The sequence below is a fragment of the Ambystoma mexicanum genome, chromosome 6q, assembly GCF_040938575.1.
Source record: "Ambystoma mexicanum isolate Mex_15411 chromosome 6q, UKY_AmexF1_1, whole genome shotgun sequence".
Classification (NCBI taxonomy): domain Eukaryota; kingdom Metazoa; phylum Chordata; class Amphibia; order Caudata; family Ambystomatidae; genus Ambystoma; species Ambystoma mexicanum.
Window position 1 is genome coordinate 89090855 of NC_090937.1, and position 15907 is coordinate 89106761.

The 15907-nt window shown below is 50.4% G+C and overlaps 1 protein-coding gene across 1 annotated transcript in view; it reads left to right on the forward strand.

The window, feature by feature from the left end:
* The window catches only part of LOC138515798 (probable E3 ubiquitin-protein ligase HERC6), a 2700520-nt gene that overhangs the window by 193744 nt on the left and 2490869 nt on the right, over positions 1-15907 (forward strand). The window contains exon 5 of the mRNA XM_069630524.1: positions 1473-1564. Coding sequence (XP_069486625.1) covers positions 1473-1564 — 92 coding nt within the window. The remainder of the gene's footprint in view (positions 1-1472; positions 1565-15907) is intronic.

The window sequence follows — 15907 nt, forward strand, 5'->3', positions numbered from 1 at the left end:
TCCACAGATTATTGAGTTCATTTTATCAAATATTGATTTGGGACCCTTTCGTCAGAATATTCTGCAATACATATAACAACTTAGGGAGTGTGATAATTGTAAATAGGTTGGCTGTCCTGAGGGTCAAGGGCAAGATTGCCCAATGCTTAGCATGCTATGGTAACTTCTGTAAGAAAGGTTCCAAATTATTCTGTCGGAAATCCTGTTCTTCCTTATGAATCTTAATCCCCAAATATATAAATGGATCTGTAGTGATCCGTAGAGGCAGCTTTCCAGTACCGCGTTGCCCTCATCTTGCACTGGTACAAACACTGATTTATTCCAGTTTATCCTGAGACTACTATGCTTCCCAAATTCCTGTATCGTCTCTATCGCTCTTGATGCTGTGTTCTGTTGGTCCCCTGGATATAAGAAAAAGTCATCCGCGTAAAGAGATATGCGGTCTTCCCAGTCCCCTGGCCATGCAAAACCCTTATGTTGTTGATCTGACCTGAATATCTCTGCCAGTGTTTCAATCGCTAGAAGGAATAACAACGGGAACAATGTACATCCCTGTCGAGGACTTGCTGGAGCTGGAAACCGGTAGGCATGAAGCCATTCACTCTGACTCCAGCCCGGGGTTTTCGTATAGAATAATTTAACCCACTCCATAAATACTTTCAAAGGTTTTATGTGGAAGTTCAAGGACCAGACAATGAGGAGACATTGGAATGCTTGGGAAAAGTTCAGCTACCGCAGTTAGAAAATTGAGAAAGAGAGGACCTGGACAGGGCGATCTCTGTAGAGGAACTGCAGGATGCTATGGGGAAAATGCAAGCGGTTAAGACCCCGGGGCCGAATGGGTGAATTCCTTGGCTATCTGACTACCCCTTGCAAGGCCCACCTCCCCCACTCGAGGCCATCTCCCTTATCCACCTCCAGTCTTCCTCTCGCCTTCCTCTCTTTTTTCTATCCATGCTAGCATTTTCCCTGCTTTGTTGCACGTCTCATATTCTCTGGTCTTGGGCTCCTACTGTGCTTGTTTCGCATTGTCAGTCGCCACAATCTTGTAGCCTGCAGTAATTCCCTTTTAGTCTCCCTTGTCAGCTCCCTCGCGTATATCCCTTCCTTCTCTTTAATCTAATTTTCCCGTTCCACCAGTTTTGTTTGTCTCTCTATCGGATGATGACTGAGCACTGACATGGCCCTGCCCTTGAGAACCGCCTTGAAGGCCTCCCAAACCGTGCACTTACTTCCCACTGTTCCATTATTTAATGCAAAGAACTCTTCAGTGTCCTCCCACAGCCCAGTATTTAGGGCCTCGCTCCTGAGATAGTATGCATTGAGCCTCCATGCGCCTTGCCCTTTTACTTCACCTCCAGGCCCAGATGATCTTTTTGACAAATATTGTGAATATCCTGTGTACTCTATATAACAATAGTTGTAAACTGATAAATTACACACTTATGAAAAAAATCCTCTTTCTTCATTAGGACAATTCAGACCCCATGCAGTTGAAGCTCTGAGGGACCTCAGTGTTATTTATATTAGCTGCGGGGATGAGCACACCGCTGTACTCACCATGGTAAGTAGGAATAAAGGTGATGATATTGGTAATTGTTGACACAAAAATATTAACAAATATTCCTGTTTTACCACCGTTCAGGATCTGCAGTTTATATTGTGTTAGCTTAGGGGTTGAGCTACACCTGCATGTTTAGTAAACTTGGTTATCACTCTCTGTACCTTTTTTCTGATAAAGTACCTCTGACCAATACTTTTTCTATGCTGAGGCGAATTTTTAGAGCTTGATATATTTTTATTTCAATGGGCCTCATTACGACCCAGGCGGTAAGTTACCGCCTGGGTCGTACCTTTACCACCATGGCGTAAACTACGTTTACGCCATGGTGGTTGGCGGACTTACCGCCCAATTCCGAGGTGAGTGGGGCGGTAAGTCCCCATTAACCCATTTACCCTTCCCCATTCCCATTTTTGCCCCATAGGGCATAATGGGAGTGGGGAAGGCGTTAATTACGCCACCGTAAATTACGGTGGCGTAATTAACAACAAGGTTCCTTAGCGCCATGGATTTTAACACCTGCTAAAAGCAGGTGTTAAAACCTCCATGGCGCTAAGGGACCTCGGAATCAGGCGGTAAGGGTTGGCGCTGTTTACGCCGCCGTAAACCCCTTACCGCCTGGGTCCTAATGAGGCCCAATGTATTGTTTCATTATAGAATCTAAAAATACTGTACAATCTGTGAAGAAAACAAGCTAACTTACACTGAACAAGTTACACTCGGGAGGACATATTGGGCCTCATTACGACCCAGGCGGTAATCAATGGACATTACCGGCATGGCGCAACTAACGTGTCCGTGCTGGCCAGAAACCGTTAAAAGGGGTACATTACGACCTCTCGTGCACTAGCATTGCGCCATGCCTGTAATGTAATCTGTGCCATGCCGGTAACATCCCAAAAACGGCACCTACCGGCATCGTATGCCGTGCAAGGTGCACTATCGCCACCCTACCCACCGATATTAGCGATCACCGCAAATAGTGGTGACCGTAAAGAAGCGGATCCGGAAGTTGCGCCATCGTACCGGAACGGGAAAGAGCATGGCGGCCATCTTTAAAAACACAATCCATTGTCACCCTCCACAACCATTGCACATCTGACCACCAGACCCGCCACAAACCTTCACCCACATCCACCCATCATCAGAATGCCGAAAGTTGTTAAAAAAAGTTGCGATTGGCTGCGGCAGAAGCGCGTCACTAGGGAAGAGCTCACCATGTTGGCGGAAACCCTACAGGAAAACGCGGACGTTGTATTCTCAACAGAAATGACCAGACCGGCAATAGCACGGAAGAAGGCCATATGGGACCTAGTCGCACAGCGGGTCAGTGCAGTTGGAACAACACCCCGCACTACAAGACAGTGCGGGAAAAGGTGGGACGACCTCCGGCTCCGTGTAAGGAGTATACTGTCTGCCAACAGATACATGGGCATGGCAACTGGTGGAGGAGCAGACTCACCGATAAAATTGCAGCCGTGGGAGGAGATATGTGCCACAACCATTGGCATCGAGCGGGTCGGAGAAATGGAGAGAGGAGCCCCCACATCAGGTGACGCAGGTAGGTGCCTCAAATCAAGCCATGCAAAACTCTCTGAAGTCCAGTTTCATGGGAAGCACAATGTTGCCCAATAGGGTTAACGCAACATATCAGCAGAAGACTGCCTACAGGCATTATTGACCTACACCCTGTACACATGCAGTATGCACACTCTCACTGTAGGCACCCACATTCCTGCATGCTTCTCCCACCCAAAAGGGAGACAACCTGTATGTCACTGCCTCCAATGTGCACCATCTAGTTATCAAAATGATGGCAGTCATCACAATGCCTGCTCAATCTCCGCAGACCCATCAATAACACTTTCCCTCCTTTGCTCCACCACAGGCTCCCATTCGGACCTTGGCGAGGAAGACACTGGCACCACACCTGCCAAGAAGGCCAGGCCTTCATTCCCCCTACCTGTCCCCATGTAGCCTGCATGATGATGGCACACAGGGGCAATACCCTGATGACTCCTGTCCAGCCACTCCATGCCCAGTGGAAGGTGTGGAGGAGGGGAGCAGCCCAATGAACACACCACTGGCATTATCCAATGCCCAAAAAAACCAAGAGTCGCTGGACCAAATCTTAACACGCCAACACCAACTGTCCTCACTCCTGACTCAGCATGTGGCCGAATGTGGAGGTGCAAGTGCAGAAATGCTAAAATGTGCCGAGACTGTGAAGGCAGCCATACAATCCTCCACCAAGGATATCTGTGCCGAACTTGCCGCGGTGCGGCACATGCTCTCAGAGCTTGTACAGACAATGAGGGACATGCGTCCTAGTGAGCAGCCGAGTACCTCTTCTGCTGCCAGTTCTGCCCCAAGCAGCCCCGTCCGCAGGTCGGCCAGGAACCTGCGGAGTACAGGCAGGGGTGCCCCGGGGGCCAGCAGAGGGGGCTGCCAATAGAGGCCACCCGGTGGAACAATCCCACATTAGGCACTTCACCACAGGCATCCACGCACTTTTGTGGGGAGTTGAGGGGGCAGGGGGGAGTGGGTGTGTTGGGGGGTTGAGGGGGGAGGGGGTAGTGGGTGTGTTGGGGGATTGAAGGGGGAGTGCGTGTGTTGGGGAGTTGAGGGGGGAGTGGGGAGTGGGTGTGTTGGGGAGTTGAGGGGGGAGAGGGGAGTGGGTGTGTTGGGGAGTTGAGGGGGGAGGGGGTAGTGGGTGTGTTGGGGAGTGGAGGGGGGAGTGGGTGTGTTAATTAAATTCACATTTACAATACAATTTGTGCTTGAGCACAAATCACATGTGTGGACATTGCTCATTGCGTATGTGTGCTTTATTGGTGAACAGTCCACAGTGTGCATATCCCAGACACACACAGTGCCCCAATTGCCATCTCCATGTGACACCCCCAATCCGTGTGTGCTAGAAACATTGGTTGATCAGAGTCTGACGCATGTCACGTCCCTCCTGTGCATCGCTGCCTCCCTGAGGTGCTGCCCCATCCCCACCCTCCTCATCCTCATCGTCAGGTGGTTGCAGTTCAGCGTCAGGGGGCAGGGGCACATTCCGTCTGATGCACATATTGTGTAGCATGACACATGCCATGACGATCTTTGCCGCCTTCTCATGGCGGTACAGGAGTGCCCCACCAGACCTGCTGAGGCAGCGAAACCGTGCCTTCAATAGGCCAAATGTCTGCTCAATCACCACACGGGTTCGTGTATGTGCACGATTGAAGTCCTCCTCGTGCTGGGTCTGTGGGTTCCGGACTGGGGTAAGGAGCCACCTCTTCAGGGGATAGCCTGCATCACCAGTATGTGGGCAACAATGTATGTGTCAGTCATGACATCAAATCTCAAATCATGACGTGCCACCATGGCATGCATTCATCTCTTACTTTGTACCACATTTACATGCACAAATGGAGTCACACTATGTGACCGGTATATGTGTATTCCTCTCATGGACTGTTTTGCATGCCATCAACCAGTGTATGCAGGGGGTCCAGTGCCTTGTGAGTGCCCATCCACTGTGTTAGTCCATGGCGTTTGTTTTGTTGACCTGGCAGGTGTCCAGTGATATCAATGCTCTCATCATGGCAACATTGCTGTCAGCCTCATGATGACCCCACTGTGCACTACTAATGTTGCTAGGCAATTTTTTGGGGCCTCTGTGTCTGTGTAGTGGTGTATTGATGTTTTTGTCCGTCATGTGCCTCCTTTGTGCGCAGTTATGGGGGACTGGCCTTTCAGTTGATGGTGTTTGGTGCCGTATATTGGCTGAAGTAATTGCATGTAGGTGCATTTCGTTGAGGTCGATGTGGTCCGATTCGGTACAGTGCACTTGCAGATGGTTGTGTCATGGTTGGGACACACCTTCATTCACATGGTAGGGCTGCTTACATCGGGCATTATGTGTTCAGGTGTCAGTTGACGTTTGGGCTGCTTTAGGGTATGAGGTGGCTCCATTGCCTCTGGTACTCGCAGCCAGGTAAAGTATGCATCCCCCCCCTTTCAGCCAGGTGAAGTATGCATCTCCCCCCCCCCTTTCAGCCAGGTAAAGTATGCATCTCTCCCCCCCCCTTTCAGCCAGGTAAAGTATGCATTGATACGTCAATCACCTACCCACTTCACATTTCCATGGCCATGACATGAGACTCACCGAGTAGCCAGGATCTTGGCCCTGCATGTCGCTCCATGTAGCGTGGTATTGTAGAGTTGCGCAGGACCATTGAATCATGGGTTGATCCGGGGAATCGGGCACAACAATGTGTGATGATCCTGTTGGAGTCACATACCATTTGCACGTTGATTGAGTGGAATAGTTTACGGTTGTGGTACGCTACCTCAATGGCATGTGGGACCACCAATTCCACATGGGTGCAATCGATGGCACCAATGCAACCAGGTATGCCGGCTATTGCATGGAAACCCACTTTGGTATTTGCGTTCTCCTGGGCAGACCGTGGTAAGGAAATGTGGTTGTCTGTGTGCTTGAGGAGGGCATCGCGCACTTGGATCAGCGTACGTGAGAATAATGGTTGTGAAATGCCATGCAAGTGCCCCACTGTGTGCTGGTAGGTGCCTGTGGCCAGGAAGTGGAGCACAGACACTACCTTCAGTAAGGGGGGGATGGCGGTGGGTGTTTCAATCATGCTGACAATGTCGTTGTGTATCATGTCCACGATGCTGGTGATGGTGTCCCGGTCCAAACGGTACAAGGTGTGGATCTGCTCAGCGGTGAGGTTGAATGGACTGGCTCTGATGCGTGGGATTGGGGGCTGCCTGCGTGGTGGCATTGGCTGTGCTGGTGGGGCTTGCTGGCCCTGCCTTGCCCTCCTTCTCCTCCTCCGTCTCCTCTGTGCTGCCTGTTGTTGTTGTTGTTGTAGCACTTGCATTGCAATCAGGTCCTCCAGCCCCAACATTGCTAGTCCTATTGGAATCATTGTGGAGAGTGACTGGGTGTGGGAAGGGGTGGGGTGTGCTCTTTTTGTACTTGGTGAGTCTGTATTGCCTCCACCTGTGCTGATTGTGTGCACCTGTGGCAGCTGGGAACACTGCACATGGCCATTTACGGTTGGTCCGCGATGGCGGTGTTTGCACCATGGCGGTAAGGTACTTTACGGCCTTCGCAAGGGCGTTTAGAGCATGTCCGCTTGACTCGTGATGTTCACCAATTTGCGCCATGCCGCTATTTCCGGCATGGGGGGTCATGTGCCGGCGCCCTTGGTGCTGTTAACGGCACCGTTAACTACGGTGCCGCTAATTGCACTTACTCGGATCGTAATCGGACCTAGGGGTAAGCGATGCCGGCAATCCTTTACCGGCATCGTTTTCCACTTAACGCCAGGGTCATAATGAGGCCCATTATCTTCTCAGCAATTAGAAAAACTTAAGTTTGATCACTGAGCGTGGACTGCAAATTGTTTACTCACCACACGCAAGTCAACAATTAAATAAGGATGTGACACACACACACAACCTGGACACAGTTGATATCTTTAACAGTCAGATTTGAATGCAACTCTCTTGAGAAAAATTACATTTCCATCGCAGACTCTCCACTAATTTAGGCTGAACCAATGGTAAAATACAGATTATTTTGTCGTAAAGAAATGGAAGAGCTAAAATGTGTAGCTTGCATGTTTATTGGCTCTGTGCAGGAACATTATTAACACACCTTGATGTCAACTACTTATTAAAATCTCAATTGTATACTTTTCAATGTATTTTTATTACATGACACTTTTGCAACCTACAGAGGAGTTGTACCTCTCAGATATTAGTATTGAAGGTGTAGTGGAAGGTGAATCCCGGCTGCGTAACTTTTTTTTGTTAGGGAGATGTATCATTGTTATGCTTCATTCCCTCTCCTAGTGGGACCCCCAGCACTTTTTGCTGACTTGTGGACCTTTTTCTTTCTATCCTGAACGAGGAGAGCCTTTTTCCCCTCGTTCATTCTTATTTGCTCTGGCATTTAAAAAACAGTTCTCTGTGTTTTATCTTTACTATGGAGTCTGCTTTCCTCCATCTCTCTTTAAAGGCATATGTGTTTAACTTTTGCAACACACAGCACCTTGTGTGCGGTGTTGCTGGGGACCCTTTGGGTTCTCCTTTGAGATTATTTCCTTATCCTTACTAACTACATTTCTTAAGGATAGCGGGATACTTTGTATCCTTCCTAATACTCTGAGAAATTAGCACACACCACCTTATCTGTAGTGCTAAGGGGATACCCAGTATCATCCTTCTCTATGCTCCTGTGTTTTCTAGTCACATAGACAACCCTATAGTTATGGCTGGTGGCAGTGGGCGTGTTCTACCAACTATTGTGCCATTTTTACCACAGACTGTATTCACAGTGTCGGTTATGCACAATAGGGTCACCAATGTTCTAACATGGTGGCTCCTTTCTTGTTTCACCATTTCTATCATGGGTGTCCTTTATTAGCCTTTCTTCTACCATTCCGGGAGAGGGAGGTCTGAAAGTGTGTTTTTCCTTTGGCAGGAACCCTTGGGTGTCCCGGCCTAAGCTCCAGTGTGTCTGGGCAGGCAGGAAGTGGGGGAGAAGTTATTCACGCCCCTGCCCTTTGTCTGCCAGAGTGCCTGAATGGAACCAGTTCCCACTGGGGGGCTGGCTGTCCTGACTGGACAGTCACCCGCTCCTTTCTGTAAAATGCTAAGAGAGTTTGCAGAAGAGTGTGTGGGAAAGCCGAATATAAGGTGAGGTTCCTGAGGTGAAAGGCAAGTCGCCCACTGGAAAAGAAGACCTGAAGCTGAAGATGACCAGAGACGCCGGCAGACCTTTCCAATCACAGTGAAACAAGCACTGCTGTCCTGACCCTAATTGACAGAGGAGCTCCGAAGACGACAACTCCTTCCCTTTGGCTTGTGGGACCAACCAGCCATGAGACGAACTACAAACGGAGCCTTTTCCTGAGTTACTGCGCCTTTCCAGAGCTGCAGACCACAAATACCACAAGACCTACAACCCATTTGCTGTGCAACATCTTTGCGAGGCTGAATCCGTCCAGAACTTTGGTGAGCTCCAGTTGTACTTCCAGAGATACGATCCCACTCATCTAAGTCCCCTCACCAGAGTGCAGGACTTCAGAAGTGAAGTAGATCGACCGGGTGAATACCATCCTTTGTTGGTGCTGAGAAAAAGGTGCCAAAATCGCAGTCAGACCAAGGAGAGTGAAGAAATCTGTGCCAAGGGCCCTCTCTTGAGACTGCTACTGAGACATCCTATTCAGAGTCCTTCCTTTTGTCACCAAACTGATCAATCAGGAGACCGGGTCTGTCGCTGCTGCACAGAGGGGAATCCAGCTATGTTTATTTCTTCTAACCTAACGTAGTGTTGGGTGAAAGGTATAACTTACCTTGAATCAAAGAGTCGCTCCAGTGTGACTGGAGTGCGTGAAGAGGTGTACAGGGTGTCCATACTATCTCAGACCCAAGCTTGCCAGCTTGGGTCATTTTAGGGAGTCTTTTTGTAGGGTCCTCCTATCATGTGTTATATCCTCAAGTAATATTATCCTAGAGACTGAAAGTATCCTGTGGAACCTTTTCTATTCTGCTACTTGATAAGACTTTGGCTCCACTCCTACACTGACTTTTTCGTATAGTTAGAGATTGGAGTTTGAAAGCGTTAGGAGCAAGGAAAAGTGTCTCTCTACCGTTAAGCTCTGCTGCTGTGTGTATAACCAACCTTTTTCCTTCCAAAAGACTTTATCTTATGTGGTTTTGCTAACTAAATACAATAACTTTATATCTGTGAAGTAACGCAAGTGCGGGGTAATACCAATAATACAGTAGAATTGTCATTAGTGTCAAACTCTGTAACAATTGTAACCTCGAGCAACTACTGTTGGAGTAATCACCTTTGAGAAGTATTATTAAGAATTCCTATGTGTGTTGGTTAGTGAAATAAGTATGTTTCTGATGTTTGTTAATCTGCTTAGAATCACATGCTGTGCATAGGTCCGACATCCAGTGGTCACTGCGGAGTATTGCATTTTGTTTTTCGTATTCGAAAAGGGGACGTCGACTAGGCGTGTCTGTAACACTATCCCTATAGTGACGTGCGTTGTACCCACAATCCCTCACACGTCGAGGTCCCTCAGATTGTTTTTTTCCGCCCAGCTACTGGTCGCCTTTATGCGGAGCTCCTCGAGAGACATTGCCAAATAGTTTCTTCGACCTTTGGTCGTTTGTTATTAATATCAATAACGTAGATCCCTCCCTCGACGCAGAGCCGTTTCTCCGCCGAGCAAGATCTTCGACGGAAGGACGAGCGAAGGGGATCTTTCGGCGCTGCCGAACACGTGGCCTGGCCTCGCCGGCCATACACAGTAGGGAGAGTGGGGTTTTGTGGTCTTTCTTTCTTCTCTTTAAGAATGCCTTTCTCTTTCGAGGTCGTAGTCACACTTATTACCCTCAGCTATGGGGAGGACGCCATTTAGGTTTTGCCCGCTTTGCAAGGGTAAATATACCTGGAAGGATAAGCACAAACGGTGCTTACCCCTCGATCACCAGGAGGACGGCTGTGCGGCCTGTAAATTACTAAAGCCCAAAACTCTAAAAGACCGCAGGGTCAAAAGGTGGGCGGCCTACGCCATGTCTAGGCCTGACTCCTCGCCCGCTGCCGCCAAGTGTGACGAGGACAGTGACTACACGGCCCCCGTAACGGAGGCTGTAGACCTCTCAAAGGAGCGTCCACGCTCCTCGTCGTCCATCCCCGGCCCCGACAAGCCCGGCTCACGCCCAGCTTATGGGGATGAACACCCCGGCGACAAGGACGCACACGGAAAAACACCAAAGCACATACCCCCCGGCACACATTCGTCGAAGACGAAGGCAGCCATAGCGCCAACGGGGACGCCGGGCCCACCGGCGTCTTCCGCCGACCGTAAGGGTCGTCAGCCCTCCCCGCCACCGCTTCCGCGACAGGCGACTGGGCACTCTAAAAATAAGGGCGCTAACACCAAAGCCTCCGGCGACGCGCATCGCAAGAGCGCTCACGTTGCCAACAAGGACTCGACGACCAAGGACTCGACGAGCAAGGACTCGACGGGCAAGGACTCGAAGAGCAAGGACTCGACGAGCAAAGGCTCGACGTTACATAGCGTGACGGCGACCGATCCCTCGGAAGAGAGAATGATCGCCGAAAGCCTCGCGCGCATAGCATCTAAGGACGGCCAGAGACGTACGGCGAGTGAAACGCCGAAAACCGCGCACAAGGCCAAAGATACGCCGAAAGCGCCGGAAAACAGATCAGGCCAGTTCCCGACGCGGACAGAAGGCCCTAGCCAGCAAGAAGGCTACTCAGAAGGCGAAGGCTCTCTTTCTTCGACGGTATGGGACAGAACCAGACAATTACAGGAGGAAGAAACTCCTTTTTCTTTCCCAGACTGTCCTGGCCGACCTCAGTGGACCTTTGAAAGGTTCCAGACCTGTATGGACAAACTAGACAGGTTCATGTCCATCCCAGAAGACAGGGCACCCAAGAGACCAAGGGAGGCACCCCTGGAGAGTCCAAGGGCTAAATGCCAGAAGTTTTATAACCCCATACAGGAGGACATATACTCTTACAATCCCACTGAGGAAGACACCTTCTTCCAGGAGGAAGATGAGTTCACCTATGTTGAGGACCAACAAGAAGAGGAAGGTTTTCACGAGGAAACTAACCTATGTGAGGAGGGATTCCAGGAAGACACAGGCGAGGGCGACCCAAATCCCTGGCAGTCACCGGCTAGGTCGACTGGCACAGGTAGCAGCAGTATAGTCATCAGGTCTACTGAGACTACACCAGTCAGGAAACCTTCGCCTGTCGATGATCAACCCACCTTCAATGCACTGCTGAAGAAGGCAGCAGCACATTTCGAAATCGAAACTGGGGAGGTCACCCCAGACACCGATTTTGTGGAGAGGATTATCAAAGAAAAACCCCCCACTAGCCAGAATATACCCATCCTCGCCTCAGTTAAGAGACGTATTTCACCTTCTCTTTCCACTCCTGCATTGGTGAGAGGGGTCAATCCGAGGATTGAGAAACTGTTCTCTCCCTCTCAATCAGACCCATTATATATTAAGGGTCACTCAATCCCGGACTCCCTGGTTGTGACCAACACCAGGAAAAGGGCAGGAGTCCCACTATCTACTAGCGAGGCACCCCCAGATAAAGAGGGGAAGAAGCTGTATGCCCTAGCCAAGAGAATCACCACCTCTGCAGCATTCTCTACCAGAATCGCCAATAATAATACCCTATTGGCAAGCTACGCCGATGCTCAATGGGCTAAGCTCAAACAGGACATCGAAGAAGCTCCCGAACCCCTAAGGACTCGTTTACTGGCTACAGCTAACGAGGGCTCTCTGGTCAATCAAAGCATCATCAAGAATACCCTTGATGCAGCAGAGACGGCTGGCCGCACTTTGGTACAAGGAATTTTACTGAAGCGTCACGTCTGGCTTCGCAATTCCGGATTTTTTTTTTTTTTTAATTTTATTTTTGCTGGCAGAGGCAAACAACATACACACACATCTAAGGCATACAAACAAATTTGTAGCATATACATGCGCATACAGAGCATATTGGCAGAGATACGGCGACAGCAGTCGAGGAGCAACAAATCGCAGGGAGCCAAAACACCGAGCTGCTGACTGAGGGGCTAGGAGGATTCATCCGTCGAGGAAGTGTCAGTTGAATTAATCAAGTAGCTGTTGAAAGCCGACCATATGTTTTGAGGTCGAGAACGCACTGGGAGCATGCCCAGAAACAACTCCTCGCAGTTTCGGGACAACGTAAGCAGATTTAACCATTTCTGGAATGTAGGGGGAGTAGGGCTCTTCCAGCTTTGTAAAACACATTTCTTGGCTACGGCACAGCTCACATTTAAGAACCTAACAATGTCCTTAGCCCCTCCAGTCTGCCACACCCCAAACAGAACCCCCATTGGATCGGGATCAACAACAGTATCGGTGATTGCAGACAATGTCTCTATGACTTTACTCCAGAATGTGGCCAGTTCCGGGCAGTCCCAAAACATGTGCAGGTGGTCAGCACCCTCTGCACCGCAGCGGGGGCACAGTCGAGGATCAGAACGAGCAAACTTAGAGATTCTACATGGAGTGTAATACAACCGGTTGAGTAATTTATATTGTATGGTGCGGTAGCGGAAGTTTAGGGACACCATGCTAGTATGGGAACACATCTTCTCCCACTGTTGATCTGTGAGATCCAGTTCCAGCTCGGAGGCCCAGCCAGCACGAGCCCCGGATGGAGGGGGAGAAGCAGCGGTCAGGAGGAGCTTGTACAATGAAGAAACTACCCCACGGGCGCCACCCGAGTTAGCAATGTAAGCAATTCCAGGAGAGTCCTGGGGCTCAATGGGGAAGACAGGCCAGGCATTTCGAAAGGCAGCGCGGAGTCTGTAGAACTGCAGAAGCTCCAGAACCGAACCCGAGTGCCCCGGCCTCCACGTTTGGGGTGTTATGAACTGTCCCTCTGGATAGAAATCAGTGAGGGCACGGTAACCCAGGGCCTCCCAGTGTCGCGCCAGGGCGGTATCGTGTGTGGGTTCCAACCCGGGAAAGCTCCAGGCGGGGAGCCATTTGTAGTACGGGTATTGCTCGTCGCAAGTTTTGAATATCTGGCCCCAAGCCTGCACCGTAGTCCGGACCGGGTCAATGGGCAAGTCTGGCACATACTGCCGGTTTAGAATCAAAGACATTACATCAGTGCCTGCTGCTGCCAGAACCTCGAGTTTGACGTGGGGACTGGGTGGGGGCCCAGGGTACCAGTAAGATGTGAACTGCGCCTGTGAAGCAGTCCAATATCGCAGCAGGTCCGGGGCTGTGAAGCCACCTCTGTCATAGGGTAATGACATATCCGACCACTTTTTACGCACAGCGCCAGACTGCCATAGGAATTGAGCGAACAATTTGTGCAGGTTCACGAAGTATCTCCTACCCGGCCAGAGGGGGACATTACTAAATACATATAACAACTTGGGGAGCAATATCATTTTTACCACCGAGAGTCTTCCGGCCAATGATAGTGGAAGGGCACGCCAGCGTGTAACCTTGGCCTCGGCCTGCTCTGCAACAGCCCGGTAATTGTCTGCTAGTAGCGAGTCTTTGGAGAGGGACACCTGAACCCCCAAGTACTTGATCCCATCTGGGGATCAGCGGAGCGGGTACTCAGTGGTGGGCTGTATCGTGGAGCTAGTGAGGGGGAAAATCTCAGACTTAGTATAATTTATAGTAAACCCAGAGTATGTACCTATGCGGGTGATGTCACGTAAAATTGGGTCCAGATGAGCTGCTGGGTCTCTTATAAAGAGCAATACATCGTCCGCATAAAGCGAAATAATCTCTGGGGAGTCTTTCAGCCGCACCCCTTTTCGCGCATGCCGTTCCCTGACATAATCGGCCATCGGCTCTATGGCCAAGGCAAATAGGATCGGGGAGAACGGGCAACCCTGTCGAGTGCCTCTGAAGAGAGGGAACAGACCGGACGTCTGGGAGTTAACACGCACCCTGGCCACCGGGGAAGTGTACAGTAACCGAATGTATGCTATCATGTTAGGCCCTATACCCATATTTTCCAAAACCAACCAAATATATTTCCAAGACACCATGTCAAACGCCTTCTGGGCATCCAGCGTGACCGCAACAGCACTCACCCCTTGGTCAATGCGTGACATTACATTAAGCAGCCTTCTAATGTTGTGTGATGTTGATCTCCCGGGTACAAAGCCTGACTGATCATCATGGACCATGTACGACATGACCGGGAGGAAGCGGTTAGCAATCACCTTGGCGAAGATTTTGGTGTCCAAGTTCATTAGTGAGAGGGGCCTATATGATCCGCACTCATTAGTGGGTTTACCGGGTTTGAGCAGGACAGTGATGACAGCCTCACGCAACGATGGGGAAGGGCACCCAGCCGGAGTGACTCGTTCCATACTTCTAGGAGTTTGGGGGCCAGAATGGCCACGTGCTCCTGATAAAGCTCAGCTGTCAGCCCGTCCGGACCAGGTGCTTTTCCTTTAGGGAATTTAGATATAGCCTCAACTATTTCATCCAGAAGGATGGGGGAGTCCAATTGGTCTCTGGTTGCGGGAGAGACAATAGTCGTGGGGATCTGCTCGAGGAGGTTGCGCATTTGGACCTCACTGTGCTCGGGGGGTTGAGTGTACAGCTCTGAGTAGAAGTCCGTGAAGACCTCCAAAATATGTTGGTCAGACCACAGTTCCGACCCCCGACGGTCCTTGACACAAGAGATCTGTGCTTGACCCCACTCACCCCTGGCCAATGCCGCCAGCGTCCTGCCGGGCCTGTCTCCCTCTCCATATTTACGGGCAGCAGCGGACGACTAAAGTAGTGGACTTCCCTAGTGGCCTGTTCGTTACAGAATTGGAGTTCCTCACTGATCTGGGACAGGATAGCAGGGTCAACGGATGTAGGATGGGCACTCTCAAGTTCCCGCAATTTGGCTTCAGAGTGGGCAAGGGCAGCCCTAATGGCCTTGAGGACTCCCGCCTCCCTAGAAATGGACATTCCCCTGATGAAGACTTTGAAAGCCTCCCACCGGACCCCCATAGAGGTAGCCTGGGGCGTATTAAGCTCGAAATAGGACTGGATATCGGACAAAATGTCAGCCCTAAAGACTATGTCCTGTAAAGCCAAGGACTTGAAGCGCCATGTGTTAATTGTGGGGGCGGGCCCCCACCCAGATCCAGAGATAATCAGATCGGTGAATGGTCCGATAGGGTGCGCGCCAATATTTGAGTTTCCACCACCCTCCCCAGCAAGGTACTGGACAGAAAGAACATGTCAATTCTGGAGGAGCTGTCATGCACAGAGGAATAGTGAGTATATTCACGCGTCTGCGGGTGCATTACCCGCCATGGGTCTTGAATGTCAAGGGTGGTGCTTTGTGCAAGGAGCTTGCGGGCCGCATTGGAGAGGAGTCTGGGCGCCGTGCCTGTTCTTTCCAACTTGGTGTCTAATATGAAATTCATGTCCCCGCCCAAATGATTTGCACCCCTACGTATCCCAGCAATATGGAGGCCACCTGGTCGATAAAGTCGGGAGAGTCCACATTAGGGCCATATCTGTTAACTAGCAGATATTCCCTATTAGCTATTGCGCAGTGTAGGATGACATACCTCCCCTCCGGGTCAATGTAGCTCTTATGGGGCACAAACTTGAGTGACCTATGGATCATCGTTAATACCCCTCTGGCGCGGGTTGAGTAAGCAGTAGAATATCTGTGGGGACCCCACGATGGTGCCATGCACCTGGCCAGCCGGCCTTTACAGTGTGTTTCCTGCAAAAGCAGAATCT